Source organism: Leopardus geoffroyi, chromosome C2 (assembly GCF_018350155.1).
Source record: "Leopardus geoffroyi isolate Oge1 chromosome C2, O.geoffroyi_Oge1_pat1.0, whole genome shotgun sequence".
Lineage (NCBI taxonomy): Eukaryota > Metazoa > Chordata > Mammalia > Carnivora > Felidae > Leopardus > Leopardus geoffroyi.
The window spans coordinates 130246691-130262154 of NC_059333.1; the positions used below are offsets into that span (position 1 = coordinate 130246691).

The 15464-nt window shown below is 37.3% G+C and overlaps 1 protein-coding gene across 4 annotated transcripts in view; it reads left to right on the forward strand.

Moving 5' to 3' along the window:
- The window catches only part of NPHP3 (nephrocystin 3), a 44342-nt gene that overhangs the window by 18930 nt on the left and 9948 nt on the right, over positions 1 to 15464 (forward strand). For all 4 annotated transcript variants that reach the window (XR_006718732.1, XM_045503620.1, XM_045503621.1 and 1 more), the window contains exons 10-19: positions 1436 to 1539; positions 2932 to 3046; positions 3495 to 3638; positions 4112 to 4209; positions 5545 to 5647; positions 6056 to 6138; positions 8897 to 9035; positions 10682 to 10846; positions 12233 to 12327; positions 13557 to 13679. Coding sequence is in view for 3 of the 4 variants with exons in the window: in XM_045503620.1 (XP_045359576.1) it covers positions 1436 to 1539; positions 2932 to 3046; positions 3495 to 3638; positions 4112 to 4209; positions 5545 to 5647; positions 6056 to 6138; positions 8897 to 9035; positions 10682 to 10846; positions 12233 to 12327; positions 13557 to 13679 (1169 nt within the window). In the remaining variant the exon portion in view is untranslated. The remainder of the gene's footprint in view (positions 1 to 1435; positions 1540 to 2931; positions 3047 to 3494; positions 3639 to 4111; positions 4210 to 5544; positions 5648 to 6055; positions 6139 to 8896; positions 9036 to 10681; positions 10847 to 12232; positions 12328 to 13556; positions 13680 to 15464) is intronic.

The following is a 15464-nucleotide window of genomic DNA, read 5'->3' on the forward strand; positions in this document are numbered from 1 at the left end:
AGGATTTGCATAGAAATTTTATAATTGAGACTGTCTGTGTTTATGTCCTGGTTCCACCATTTCCTAACTCTGGATTGTGATCATTACTAAGCTCTGACCTTTGACTTCCTTGTCTGTAAAATGAGATTTAGTAGTTTACCTACCTGACAGGGTTGTTGGGAGGACTCAGCCAGGTAAAGCACATTGACCACTTGGCACAGTACCTGGCACATGATGAATGTAACTATATAGCATATAAAATATGCTATTTTATAAGAGAGGTATTGCTATCATTATTTCATAATTGAAGAACCTAAAGTTCATGTTACAGTTTGCCTAAGAGAGCACACATGGAGTAGACTGCAGATCTGGGATTTGAACCTAGATCTTCTGGCTCCTAATCCTATGCTCTTTCTTCTATGGCAAGTAGTCTGAACTTGGGAACTATGGTTTTATAAATGGGCTTTATGTGGGAACATGAACGAAGTTGTTAGGATTTACAGGGTTCTAAATCAATGAAGTCTTTTGCTTTTTGAGACGCACCATTGCTATCAGAATAATTTGAGTTCCTGGGGAACATATTCTGTGTTCATAATATGGCAAACAAAAATTGATTGAAAAACTATACCAAATAGTAACTTATTGTAGTTGTTAGAAATTTCTGCTTCTCTGAAGCTAACCACAAGCTACTTATTACAAATTCTTTTAATTCCTTATCTGCTGTCATTTAGACCACTGGTACATTTAATAACATCTCAACCCCCAAGATAACTTTGCCAAGTCCCCAGTAAATACTGAGGTATTTTGGTTTTCTGAGTGTGGCCTTTTTATCTCTGAACAACTTTTTAGTGTCTGGGGAAAGCCTGAGATATATGGGTTCTTGGACTTTGCCGAGAGCTCACTTAATTTCAGAAAGATCTCAGGTAGGCAGTCTGTCCTAACCTGATTCTCCATGGCAGGTTGGGAGACTCAGATAAAGGGCCCACACAAAACTGCTCTTGTTCGGACCCATTTTCAGAAATCCCTGGAAACTGGGGGGGTGTGTAGGATGGTGTTCTTCTGACCAGCAGACTGAGGATGCCTGCTGACGCCCTCAAAGCCTTCTGTGATACTTTCTGTGGTTTAGGGAATACAGGATAAAACACTGGCCTTCCTGCAGCATTCTGCAAAATCTGAATGTTGTAAAACCCAATGGGGATCTTAAGTGTTGTCTCTCATCTGTTAATTTATAGCAGCACTATGTGTAGAAAAAATTGGGACTCATTCTTAGTTTACTATTTTGGGCATATTTAACCAGCCATAAAAATAAGCAATTATGAGGATGCTGTTGACTAAAAGTAGATTTCATTTTCTCATGCAGCTTTTCTCTAATGATTTCATAGGATAATCAGAAGTTGACTCTAGTATTATAAGAGGTGTATGCTTCCTTGCAATTTAAATTCATTTTTGTTTCTAGTATTACCAACGGCTTAATGATCTAGTGGCGGCACCAGCACCAATTCCACCCCTTCTTGTATCTGGAGGACCAGGTTCTGGAAAGTCCCTTCTTTTATCAAAGTGGTATGATGCAGTGCAATTACATTGTTACCATTGTCATCATTCGAATTACTGAACTCATTCAACAAAATGTATTATTGCCTGCCTGCCTTCCTGCATGGTCTGTACTAAACATTAAAAAAAGCAAAAACGTATAAAATAATAGATTCATGCCCTGAAGTGTGTACAATTTGGATGTTAGAATACGGAATGAGAAAGGAATTGGAAATTTGAGCATTTGTGATTGTTTATATTAATTATGTGGGTCACAGCCAAGCACGTGCTGTGTGAGGGAGTGGTCAGTGTGGAATAGAATTAGGTGAATTCTACAGGGGATGTGCCTTTGTTTTCAGTTATCAGCTTCATCTTAAAAGTTTCATTGGGATTTTAATATTTGAAATAAGACAAAGAAAGACTGTTTAGAGTGAAATAAGTCATAAAGTACATCAAAATAAAGGTGATGGGGGGTGGGAGGGAGGAGAGGGTGGGTGATGGGTATTGAGGAGGGCACCTTTTGGGATGAGCACTGGGTGTTTTATGGAAACCAATTTGGACAATAAATTTCATATATTATAAAAAATAAAAAAATAAATAAAAGAGAAAAAAAAAAATAAAAAAATAAAGGATGACTTGGGGCGCCTGGGTGGCTCAGTCGGTTAAGCATCCGACTTCAGCTCAGGTCACGATCTTGCGGTCCGTGAGTTCAAGCCCCGTGTCGGGCTCTGGGCTGATGGCTCAGAGCCTGGAGCCTGCTTCCGATTCTGTGTCTCCCTCTCTCTCTGCCCCTCCCCCGTTCATGCTCTGTCTCTCTCTGTCTCAAAAATAAATAAACGTTAAAAAAAAAAAACAAAATAAAGGATAACTTGTATTATGAATGTAAAGTCATTCTTCAAATTAGGGACTAAGGGTTATAGATGCTGATAAACTCTCTTTTACTTTCATTTTAGTTCCTATTATTTAAAAACAATTAGAATATTTTCTTTCATAATTATGATTTACATTGAAGAATTAGCATGTGTTGTTTCCTTTTTACTGCCCTTTTATTTAGTGGAAAATAATATTTTTTAGAAAATAATATTTTTCTACCTAGCAAAGAAACTTCCTTTTTTCCTCTAATATATTTTTAGTTAAAGGTTAATGCTCATTTGACTAATACTTTAACTTCAAGTGTACACTATGTTGGTTTCCATTATTTAATATCAATTTTTAATTAAAATGAACCTATAATTTTTAAAGGTTTATTTAAAACAATCTAAAAGTGGAATAAAGATGGAAATCTCCCATGTTTATTCAAAAGTGACTGATAGGTGATTGCTGAGAGCTAGGTAGCATTTGATGTTTAATGCATTGTGAATTCTTTTTTGTATTGATAACAAATGAGTTTTATCAGTCTTATAAAAGGTCTTTTTCTTTCAGGATTCAGTTGCAACAGAAGAATTCCCCTAACACGCTAATTCTTTCTCATTTTGTGGGAAGGCCCATGTCAACCAGCTCAGAGCCTTCATTGATTATTAAACGGCTAACTCTAAAGGTATAATATGGCATGATTTGGAATAACCAGAATTTTTTTGATGTTTATTTATTTATTTTGAGAGAGAGAGGGAGAAAGAGAAACCCAAGCAGGCTCCATGCTATCAGCCCAGAGCCTGACATGCAGCTTGATCTCGTGAACAGAAACATACGGCCATAACCTGAGCCAAAATCAAGAGATGATACTCAACTGACTGAGCCACCCAGGCGCCCCACAGAACTATCAGAATTTTTATTTAGGATCAGAAATCGTTGGGGCCAAGTACCCAATAATTTTCAATTCTCAATATTACCCATTTGTTTTGGATTTGTAGAAAGTTAAAAATAATACTTGATGCAGTTGGGTCCTCTTGGTTACTCAAGTTTGGTTTAAAAAGTAGGGATAGAAATTTCCCACCAACTGTGATAATGTGCAACTACTTTAATTTGTATGTGTTTTCATCTTGTAGTTGATGCAGCACTCTTGGTCAGTATCTGCTCTGACACTGGATCCTGCTAAGCTTCTAGAAGAATTTCCACGTTGGCTAGAAAAACTCTCTGCCCGTCATCAAGGCAGTATCATCATCATTATTGATTCTATAGATCAAGTTCAGGTACTGTTTTCACTTTGTAACCTAATGATACTCTCAGAAAGAAACAAAAATATCAGTAATGGCTATAGCAGGCATTTAAATATGTTTATGAGAAGAAAATGTTGATGTTGGTTCTGTTATTTCTGCTTAATTTCTAGGGAGGAAGCATGTGGATAAAAAATGTTCTGTATGCCAGTAGACACTAGTATTTTATTGGAAAAGACCAATTGAATTCACTAATTAACAAATTTGTTTGTTTTGACATACTTTTAGGGCCTGGACATTTCCTTAAGTGTCCAGAACTTGTGTCAGTAATAATAGTATTTTGCCACTTGTCTTTTAATATTCTGAGATAAATCATCCAAAAAAAAAAGATTTTATCCTCGATAATAATGAGAGATGTAATGAGAATTTCATTTTACTTGGGGAGCTATTATTGGGTTGTTTTGAAATATTTTGAATTAATAGAATGAATTTTGTTTTTGTATTTTAAGCAAGTGGAAAAACACATGAAATGGCTGATAGATCCACTGCCTGTGAATGTAAGAGTAATTGTTTCTGTGAATGTGGAAACATGCCCTCCAGCATGGAGGTATGACCTAACTTTAGCTCTTTCAGATTACTGAAGTGTTTTAAGTACAAACAAGGAAAGGTTTTAAAAGATATCTGTTTGTGTTTTTATGTTTTTCATATAAGTGGCAGTGAGGATAGGGAGAAGTGGATGAATTCAAGAGAAAGATACAATCTATAGGATTTGGTGGGAGGCTAGATCTGGGATGTCAAGGAGGGGAAAGCTGAACTGCCCCCAAGTTTCTGACTTGGGAAATTAAGTAAATTGTGGCTCTGTGAACTGAAATGGGGAACAAAAAGGATGGGAAGGTTTGTGGAGGAAAGGTTAGAAGTTTCGTTTTCGGACATGGTTGATTTGAGTTGCCAGGTGTAGCTCCAAGTAGTGATGGCTAGCAGGCAGTTAAATTTACAGATGAGAAAATTGAGAATGCATGCTGCATTGAGAATGCATGTTGCAGGATGATTAAATTCCAATCGGATTACGAGTAATTATTGGACAAACGCTATCTTGTACTATCTTCATAGGCACGAATACAATACCTATGTTTAGTTTTATTAATAGTATAGAACATAGAGCTGGAAATGTTCTGCCACTTTGCTGCCTAATGTATACACTATTTAAAAGTCTTGTTGGGGTCGCCTGGGTGGTTCAGTCGGTTAAGCGTCCGACTTCAGCTCGGGTCATTATCTCATGGTTCATGAGCTCCAACCCCACATTGGGCTCCGTACTCACAGCTCAGAGACTGGAGCCTGCTTTGGATTCTGTGTCTCCCTCTCTCTCTGTCCCTCCCCTGCTTACGCTCTGCCTCTCTTCTCTCTCTCTCAAAAATAAACATGAAAACAATAATAATAATTAAAAAATAGAAGTCTTTGTTGGGATTAATTGCTGAAACTAATGATACGCATGTTAGAAAAGAATCAAATATTACCTAATAAGATTAACTGAGATTAGTTTTGCTGGTATTACAAAGGCAATATAAAAAATTAACTCTTGGGCGCCTGGGTGGCTCAGTCGGTTAAGCATCCGACTTCGGCTCAGGTCATGATCTCGCGGCCCGTGAGTTCGAGCCCCACGTCGGGCTCTGTGCTGACAGCTCAGAGCCTGGAGCCTGTTTCAAATTCTGTGTCTTCCTCTCTCTCTGACCCTCCCCCGTTCATGCTGTCTCTCCCTGTCTCAAAAAAAAATACAAAAAAAAGTTAACAAAAAAAAGTTAAAATCAATCTTCTAAAAAATAAAATAAAAATAAAAATAAATTAAAAAAATTAATTCTTGTAATGGATTTTGACTTGTGTTTGGGTAGATTACAGCTTTAGTTGTATTAGAAGAGAATTTCATTTTTTTTCCTTTAAATAAAAGGTTGTGGCCTACACTTCATCTTGATCCTCTAAATCCAAAAGATGCAAAATCTATTATAATTGCAGAATGCCACTCTATGGACATTAAATTGAGTAAAGAGCAGGTAAGTGTTTTTAATTTTACTGCTCTTTTACTCTCTATTGACTTTCCTATAAGACACCTTATATGAGACTTAAAATTCAACGTAGGAACTCTCTATTGTGTTAAGAGAAATTGGAGTCTAATAATTGTTAAATGCATTTGCTCTTAAACTAACAAATATAGAAGGAGCAATAAAAACCTTTTGGGGCTTAAGTTTTACTTTATTAACCAGGTGTTTTTAAAGGCAGAAGAACATATGCATTCCAACCGCATCTGCGGTCCCCCACCATATGGCAGTGATGCCACTGATGGCAGGAGCCATGTCATTTCTGCCAGGGATACTTGTTGACGGCTCCATAGTAAAGACCGCTTAATTCCAGAGTGGTTTTGTTTTTGTTTGTCTGTTTTGTGTTTTGGTAAACTGATACAGGAGAAGAAGCTAGAGCGACACTGTCGTTCTGCTACAACCTGCAATGCCCTTTATGTCACCCTTTTCGGCAAAGTGATGGCGCGGTAAGTGGTGGCGAGCTTACATGAACTGCATGTCTTGTGTTTGCCACAGACTGCTTCCTTGTCTTGGGAAACCGAGAGCTGATCACTGCGACAATCTCTTGTGCCACTCATATCAGAATCTGTTGATTCTAACAGAGACACTAACACCCTGTGAGAATGTGACTCGTGACTGCAGATTGATGATAGCCCATGAATTATAATAACTTGTTGGATATAGTCGTCTAATTTTTATCACGCTTACCATATCCCTACTGGGGGTTGCCACAGAAGGCCATCTTTGCTCTTATTTGGGGTCCATGAGTGTTTCTTGTCACTTGCTTGAGGCCCCTAGCTTTGGGAAAATGACAGGCAACTGAGGCAAACAAATGTTATTTCAGGTATCCTTAAATATTAGTAGGTAGGTATGTAGGAATTTTTTATTGTCTGTGTTCTAAAATCCTGATAAACCTTTCATCCTAAAATGGATTCTTCTATATCAGATATTCATTAGTTGAAGCACCTGGGTGGCTCAGCCAGTTATGCGTCCGACTTTGGCTCAGGTCATGATCTCACAGCTCATGAGTTCAGGCCCCGTGTCAGGCTTTGTGCTGACAGCTCAGAGCCTGGAGCCTGCTTCGGGTTCTGTGTCTCCCTCTCTCTGCCCTTCCCGGCTCGTGCTCTGTTTCTCTCTCTCTCTCTCTCTCTCTCTCTCTCTCTCTCTCTCTCTCTCTGTCTCTATCTCTCAAACTTAAATAAACATTAAAAAAATTTTTAAAAAACAGATATCCATGATATCCATTAGTCATTTCCCTTTAGGTAAGCCTTACAAAGTGTAACTACATTTCTTCTTCAGTACAGTCTCAACTTACTTCGACTCTTCACAACCAGAGGTAAAAAAGATGAATATGGTTCTGATGATCATCACAATAGATGGTAATCCCAGTACAACTCATATTCTAGACACTGAATCTAGTACTCTGTCTCTCTCTTTTTTTTTAATGTTTATTTGAGGGAGAGAAAGCATGGGTGGGAGAGGGGCAGCGAGAGAGGGTGAGAGAGAGAGGTTCTCACGGAGGCTCCATGCTCCACAAGGAGCCCAGTGTGGGGCTCGAACTCACACACCATGAGATCATGACCTGAGCCAAAGTCAGATGCTTAACTGAGCCACCCAGGTGCCCCTGGTACTCATGTCTCTTAATTCCACATTCCCATCTTGAGCACCAAATTGGAAACGAAAACATCTTCTAAAATTTTGAATTGCCCATGATATTCCCACTGTTTTCAGTTTTGGCAGTCCATCTGGCCACTGTGAACATCAACAGCTTGCAGAAGTATGGTTCAAGAGTGTGAGTCCCTTTCCACACATTTCATAACATTTATTGAATTTAGCTATTTTAAGAGTGTTGACACAAGATGAACAAACCTTTTAGAATCTCTTAAAGTTTAACATTTATTTATTTTTGAGAGAGAGAGAACAAGTTGGGGAGGGACACAGAGAGAGAGAGACAGAGGATCCAAAGCAGGCTCCACGCTCTGAGCACAGAACCTGATGTGGGGCTCGAACTCATGAACCACTCACGAACCATGAGTCATAACCTGAGCCGAAATCAAGAGTCCGGCACTTAACCAACTGAGCCACCTAGGTGCCCGAAGAGAGTTTTATTCGAGCCCGCAGTAGGACACCTTCCCTAGGAAACATGATCTTCACAGGAAAGAAAGTGCTCTGAAGAATGAACAGTTTTGGGGCGCCTGGGTGGCGCAGTCGGTTAAGCGTCCGACTTCAGCCAGGTCACGATCTCGCGGTCCGTGAGTTCGAGCCCCGCGTCGGGCTCTGGGCTGATGGCTCAGAGCCTGGAGCCTGTTTCCGATTCTGTGTCTCCCTCTCTCTCTGCCCCTCCCCCGTTCATGCTCTGTCTCTCTCTGTCCCAAAAATAAGTAAACGTTGAAAAAAAAAAATTTAAAAAAAAGAATGAACAGTTTTTACAGGGTTATATACTGTTTTTGCATCTTGTGAAAGCTCAAAAAATTATGGATTAACATAGGCAGGAATCATGAGTTTTAATGTCAGAATGCAGAGTGTAGGAGCATTGATTGACATCTTAAGGACAAGATGGCTTTCCTTTAGGCTACTTGTTTATAAGGCAAGGTACAATGAATATTTTGTGAGCCATAAATCAGGCTTTTGGTTTAAGCAAAGTTTATGTACAGTCATGCTGACTTAGAAATCTCAAATGGCTTCATGCTGACTTAGAAAGAAATCTCAAATTAGACCTTTAGAAGGTCTAATTATACTCTAGACCTTTTTTTTCTTCTTCTCTCTCTATATCTTCATATTGAAAAAAGAAACTATTGGTAAATATTGTGTAATATTTTAAAACCACCCTATTTTCCGATTTTCTTAGCCTGATATTTTCTGAATCCTGGCTCTAAACAAATTTAATTTGTATCGCTAACTAATAACACTCATAATTCTTTTCCTGCTTCCTGTATGTAGGTAGCCTGTCTTACTCATTTCTGTGTTCCATAATGTGCAGTAATTGCTTGGCATATAGTAAGTCCCCAGCACATGTTTACTGCATCGAGTTAAACTGTATACTAAAATAAACTTGATGATGCTGGCAGCCCCATAAAACTACCATTTTCCTATATCATGTTTTATTGAATTTCTGTTAATCAGTTCAAGTATAAAAAATAGAGACCACGTTGTTTTTATCTACCCTAGATTTTTCACAGATGTTGGCTGTCTGTAAGAAATTAAACCTATTCTCAATTCCAACAGTGCTGGGAAAGCAGGCAATTTAGATAAAATCCTTCATCAGTGTTTCCAGTGTCAAGATACTATTTCATTATACAGACTTGCTCTGAGATCTATCCAGGAGTCTCTGGCAAATGATATGGATAAAGAACTCATGAAACAGGTAAAGGGTAATAAACTCATAGAAGTTTGCATTTATGTGTGAATTGAAGTAAATAGTAATTATTTTTAAATGTGTGCTTAAATATGTTTCAAGCATCTACAGGAATGCTGGCTACCGTCGTGTGCTTGTGGCCAGAAGTGGTATCTCAAAAAACTTGCATTTTCCTCATGATCATTGAGATTTTTTCATCTGTTCATATTTATTAGTGATTCCTGTCTCCTTTTATGTGGTTTGCTGATCCAAGCCTTTTTACTTGAGTTTTAATTGAGTCGCTAAATACAAATCCTCTTTTTTGCAGAGTTTGTAAATTAATTCTTCTTCCTATTTGTTTCTTGTCTTAACTTTTTGGTATCATTCATTGTACAAAGTTTTATTTTGATGAAGTCAGATTTATCAACAGTTTATTTTATGGCCTATGCCTGTTATATCTTATTTTAAAAATCTTCTATTGTCAAAAAAAATCTTTTGTTATCATAAAAATGTTCTCCTGTGTATTTTTTTTCCCTTTAAAATATTTTACAGTGTTGTTCTTCCTGTGTAAGTCCTTATCTTGAGGATTTATTTTTGTTTATTGTGTGAGGAAGGAATCTACTTTTTAATCTTTTATCATATGGTTAGCTAACTTTTCATTTTTTTTTTTAATGTTTATTTTTGAAAGAGAGAGGCAGAGCATGGGTGGGGGAGGGACAGAAAGAGAGGGAGACACAGAATCCAAAGCAGGCTCCAGGCTCCAAGCTGTCAGCACAGAGCCCCACGAGGGGCTCGAACTCTCAGACTGCGAAATCATGACCTGAGCTGAACTTGGACGCTTAACTGACTGAGCAATCCAGGCGCCCCTCATTTTTCTGAAGAGTACATCTTTTCTGCTAATTTGGATATCACACTCACAAATTAACATGACTTTGTTTTCTGAGCTCTTCTGTTCCAGTTTTGCTCATTCCTTGCCAATACCATGGTGTCTTAACAATTCGAGCTTTAAAGTAAGCTTTCATATATGGTTGGTCTGTGGGATGATGTTTTCTCATGCACCCCTTCACTGAGGGTACAGCTCTTGGATCCCTGGTGTTGGCAAGCTTTCTAGTTCCAACTACTCCCCTTACCGGGTTTAAGGGCTCACCTTCCATCCCCGCTGTGGGTGTGAAAACCCAAGCATTTGAGTTACTGGGAAGGTTGCCTGTCCTGGATCCCCACCTCCCCCAGGGACAGCAGCTCCAGCCCTTAGCCCTCTGATGTTCACTTTCCTATTCAATTCTGGCACCTGGGGGATTTCTTTTTCGTAAGTTCAGCTGTACTTTTAGAGATGTTTTGTTATATGTTGTCTTCTATTAACAGGCATCTATAGTAAAAGAACTATTCTACCATTGTCCCAAAATTGGAACTTTGTCATTAGTTTTCATCTGTTTCCTGAGGCTTTAATTGTCCTCAAACTTTTTTCTGTGTGTTACTTTTGGCATGCTAGATTTACTATATACACTATCTTATTCTTGATTAATGGCTTTTGGAAAGTATGTTTTATTCTAAGAAATCTGTTTCTTTATTAAATCATTTGAACAATAAGTTTGAATAAGAAGTTAATAACCTTTTAATGGCTTTTTGTTACTTACAGAGGTGGCTTATGATCATTGTTAATTCACTTCTCTACCTAGATTCTCTGCCTCATAAATGTTAGTCACAATGGTGTGAGTGAATCAGAATTGATGGAACTCTACCCTGAGCTGTCCTGGGCTGTCTTGACCTCCCTCATTCACAGTTTACACAAAATGTGCTTGTTGACTTATGGTTGTGGCTTGCTCAAGTTTCAGCATCTACAGGTAGATGTTATTGTAATAAGGTTTTTTAACTATAAATGTCAACATCCCATGCTATTTTAAGTGTTTCCATTATAAGACAAAGTTGAAATTTTAAATTTGGCATTACAAAATTGCTTTTGCAATTATTTTAGGTTAAGTGTAAAATTTGGCTAATATTATTCTTACAAAGTACCTTTATGAAATGGCTATTACAACAGCCCCCCCTTATCTGTAGGAGACACATTCCAAGAACCCCAGAGAATGCCTAAAACCAGGATAGTACTGAGCCTTATATAAACTATGTTTTTTCCCTTACACGCGCCTACCCATGATAAAGTTTAATTTATAATTTAGGGACAGTGTGAGATTAACCACAATAACTAATAATAAAACAAAACAATTATAACAATGTACTGTACTAAAAATTATGGGAATGTTGCCTCTTTCGCTCTCAAAATGTCTTATTATACTGCACTCACCCTTCTTGAGATTATAAAATGTCTACATGATGAGATGGAGTGAGGTGAATGGCATAGGCACTGGGACCTAACGTTGGGCTACTACTGACCTTCTGACCATAATATCAGAAGGGTGTCTGCTTTTAAACCCCATTTGGCCATGGGTAACTGAAATTGCAGAAAGTGAACCTGGGGATAAAGAGGAACTACAGTACTTTACAAAGTAGTTTCTTTCCAAAAGAGAAAAAATATTTTTTTTTTTTTCAATTTTATGTTCCGTTGATTGCTAGTGTAATTATTTACGCTTCAGGAGCTTGGACTCAGTAAGTCAGTATGCCTCAGTTCACAATCCAGCTCTTCACAGTTTAACAGCTGTGTAACCTTGGGTAAATTCGGTAAGCTGTGGGTAGATTTTTCCAGCTTACTACAGGGTATGTGAGGAGAATTTGTTGAAATGGTCCTTGACCCTAATGAGGTCCTAGACATGATATCTAGCACATAGTAGTGAATGTTTCGGAAATACTGACTAGTATAATTGTTATCATCTGCAATGCCATGGTTGATTTATGTGTATACAAATGCAAGTTAAGTCTTTCATGTGAGTATGCTGCATTGTATTTGTAGGTGTGAAATGTTTGTGATCTCATAGGCTCATCTTTCTCTTTTATTGTGTATTGCTTAAATAAATTCCTTTTTACTACTTTTTCACTCCACATTTCTGCACTAACTAGAAATTTGAATTAAATTGTGTTTTAGGTGCCTCCAGGAGATTTTTATTCTCATGTCAGTTTATCACATAAATGTATGCTGAATTTTAAAATATTTTTATGTCATCTGTATTATACAACTATAAAATTGAAATAATTATAAATTCCTATTGATAAATTAATTTTTAGATATTCAGTGACTAACAGAAAATAGACTACAGTATTTTTTATTTTTTTTCCAGGCTTGGGAAACAGTGAGACTGGAATACATGGAAGATCCTACCATTATTTCTTCATACAGGCAAAAGCTAATCAACTATTTTACCATGCAGTTAAGGTATTATAAATATCCATATAGTTCTTCTGTAACACATTTTATCTTTGTGTCTTTATTTCTCTTCCTAAGCTTATAACTTAATGTATAAAAATTTAATTATTAAAAGGTAATAATAAGTTGGCTCAGTTGATTGAGTGTCTGGCTTTTGATTTTGGCTCAGGTCATGATCTCACAGTTCATGGGATCAAGCCCTGCGTTGTACTCCACACTGAGCAGGGAGCCTGCTTGTGATTCCCTCTCTTTCCCTCTGCCCCTTCTCCCCCATTCATGTTCACTCTCTCTCTCTCTCTGAAATAAAAAAAAAAATTTTTTAATTATTACAAAAAACATTAAATATTCTCCCTATTCTGGTAATGTCAAAAGAACTATAAAGATTATTATGTAAGTCAGTCTTTTAATATTATGCTAAAGATTTAAATTGATTTACATGAAATCAGTGTAGGGTTATTTTATTATTATCATTTTATTCCAGTTTAGTAGTTTAAAAATGTGTGTCTGTGTATATCCATGTGTGTATATTTGGGTTGATTGAGAGTTTTTTAAATAGTTCAATTTTAAGAAAATACCTTGAGGGGCGCCTGGGTGGCTTGGCCGGTTAAGCGTCGGACTTCGGCTCAGGTCATGATCTTACGGTCCGTGAGTTCGAGCCCCGCGTCGGGCTCTGGGCTGACAGCTCAGAGCCTGGAGCCTGTTTCAGATTCTGTGTCTCCCTCTCTCTCTGCCCCTCCCCTGTTCATGCTCTGTCTCTGTCTCAAAAATAAATAAACATTAAAAAAAATTAAAAAAAAAAAAAAAGAAAATACCTTGAGAGTTTGATTGATGGTCCTAATATCACTTTATTTATTTTCTTAGTTACATTGACAGAGTTTCTGATTTTGACATAATTTTCTCAGTATTAGATTATATTTAGGGGCACCTGGGTGGCTCAGGCAGTTGAGTGTCCAACTCAGTTATGGCTCAGGTCATAGTCGCAGAGTCATGGGATCTGGCCCCATGTCAGGCTCTGTGCTGAGCATGGAGCCTGCTTAAGATTCTCTCTCTCCCTCTGCCTCTCTCCTGCTCACATGTTCTCTCTCTCTCTCTCTCAAACTAAAAACAAAAAAAAAAATTTTTTTTTTAATTACACTTAAAGAGTCAGAGAATACATTTTTCTTCCTTCACCATTTGCCTTTTGAGGCAATATCATTGTTGGAAGGTATTATTGAGTGTTGTCTCTTCCCTTCTAACAGTCGGGACCGAGTGACTTGGAGAAGTGCAGATGAACTCCCTTGGCTTTTTCAGCAGCAGGGAAGTAAACAGAAGTTACATGATTGCCTTCTCAATCTCTTTGTGTCTCAAAACCTTTATAAAAGGTAAGAAACTTATTTGTAGAACATCTTTCCCCAGAAAAACAGATTTAAACAATTGATCGGTGTAACAAAGAAAAATGGCATTTTTAATTTAGCTTTAAGACCTTAAGCCATAAAACTCCTAGAAAACATAGTATGTAACTGCTTGATGCCAGTCTTGGTGGTGATTTCTTGAATCTGACATAAAAAGCAAAAGCATCAAAAACAAAATAAACCAGTGGAACTATATCAAACCAAAAAAGCTTCTGCACCGCAAAGGAAATCATAAACAAAATGAAAAGGCAACCTACTGAATGAGAGAAAATATTTGCAAATCATACATATGCAAAGGAATTAACATTCAAAATATTTAAGAACTTGTACAACTCAATAACAACAAGAATCTGATTAAAACATGGGCAGAGGATCTGAATAGACATTTTTCAAAAAGAGAGATACATGTAGCCAACGGGCATATGAAAAGATGCTCAACATCAGTAATCATTGGGTGAATTCAAATTAAAACCACACTGAGCTATCACCTCACACCTATAGAATGACTGTTATCAAGAAGACAAGAGATAACAAATGCTGGCGAGGATATAGAGAAAAGGGAACCCTGGTGCACTGTTGGTGGGAATGTAAAATGATGCAGCCACTGTGGAAAACAGTATGAGTTCCTCAAAAAATTAAAAATAGAACTGTGATATGATCTAGCAATTTCATTTCTGGGTATATATCTGAAGAAAACAAAAACAACAATTTGAAAAGATATGTGTACCATTGCAACATTATTTACAATAGCCAAGATATGGAAACAACCTAAGTGTCCATTGATAGATGAATGGATAAAGAAAATGTGTGTGTGTGTGTGCGCATTCATATACATACATACAATGGAATGTTACTCAGCCATAAAAAAGAATGAAATCTTGCCATCTGCAACAACACTGACAGATCTTTAGGGCATTTTGCTAAATGAAAGAAGTCAGAAAGACAAATACTGTGTGATCTCACTTATATCTGGAATCTACAAAAAAAAAAAAAAACAAAAACAAAAACAAAACATGCCCTTGATACAGAGAAGAAATTGGTGGTTGCCAGAGGCAGAGGGTAGGGAAGGGGTTAAAGTGGGTGAAAGGAGTCAAAAGGCACAGACTTCCAGTTATTAAATAACTAAGTCATGGGGAGGTAATGTACAGCATGACAACTATATAGTTAATAATACTATACTGCATCTTTAAAAGTTGCTAAAAAAGTAGGTCTTACAAGTTCTCATGACAAGAAAAGAAATTCTGTAACCATGCAATAGGGACAGATGTTAATTAGACTTATTGTGGTGATCATTTTGCAATACCCCCTTTCCATGGGGGATATGTTCCAAGACCCCCAGTGGATGCCTGAAGTCACAGATAGTACCAAGCCCTATATATATTATGTTTTTTCCTGCACATACATACCTATGGTTAATTTTAATTTTAATTAAGTTTAATTTATAAGTTAGGCATAGTAAGATATTAACAGCAATAACTAATAATAAAATAGAACAATTATAACAGTTATACTATACTAAAAGTTATGTGAATGTGGTCCCTCTCTGTCTCTCAAAATATCTTCCTGGACTGACTGACCCTTCTTGTGATGATGTGAGATGATACAATGCCCACATGATATGAGATGAAGTGAGGTGAATAGAGTAGGCTTGTGATGTAGCCTTAGGCTACTATTGACCTCCTGATGATATGTCAGAAGGAGGATCATCTACTTCTGGACTGTGGTTGATCACTGGTAACTGAAACTGCCAAAAGT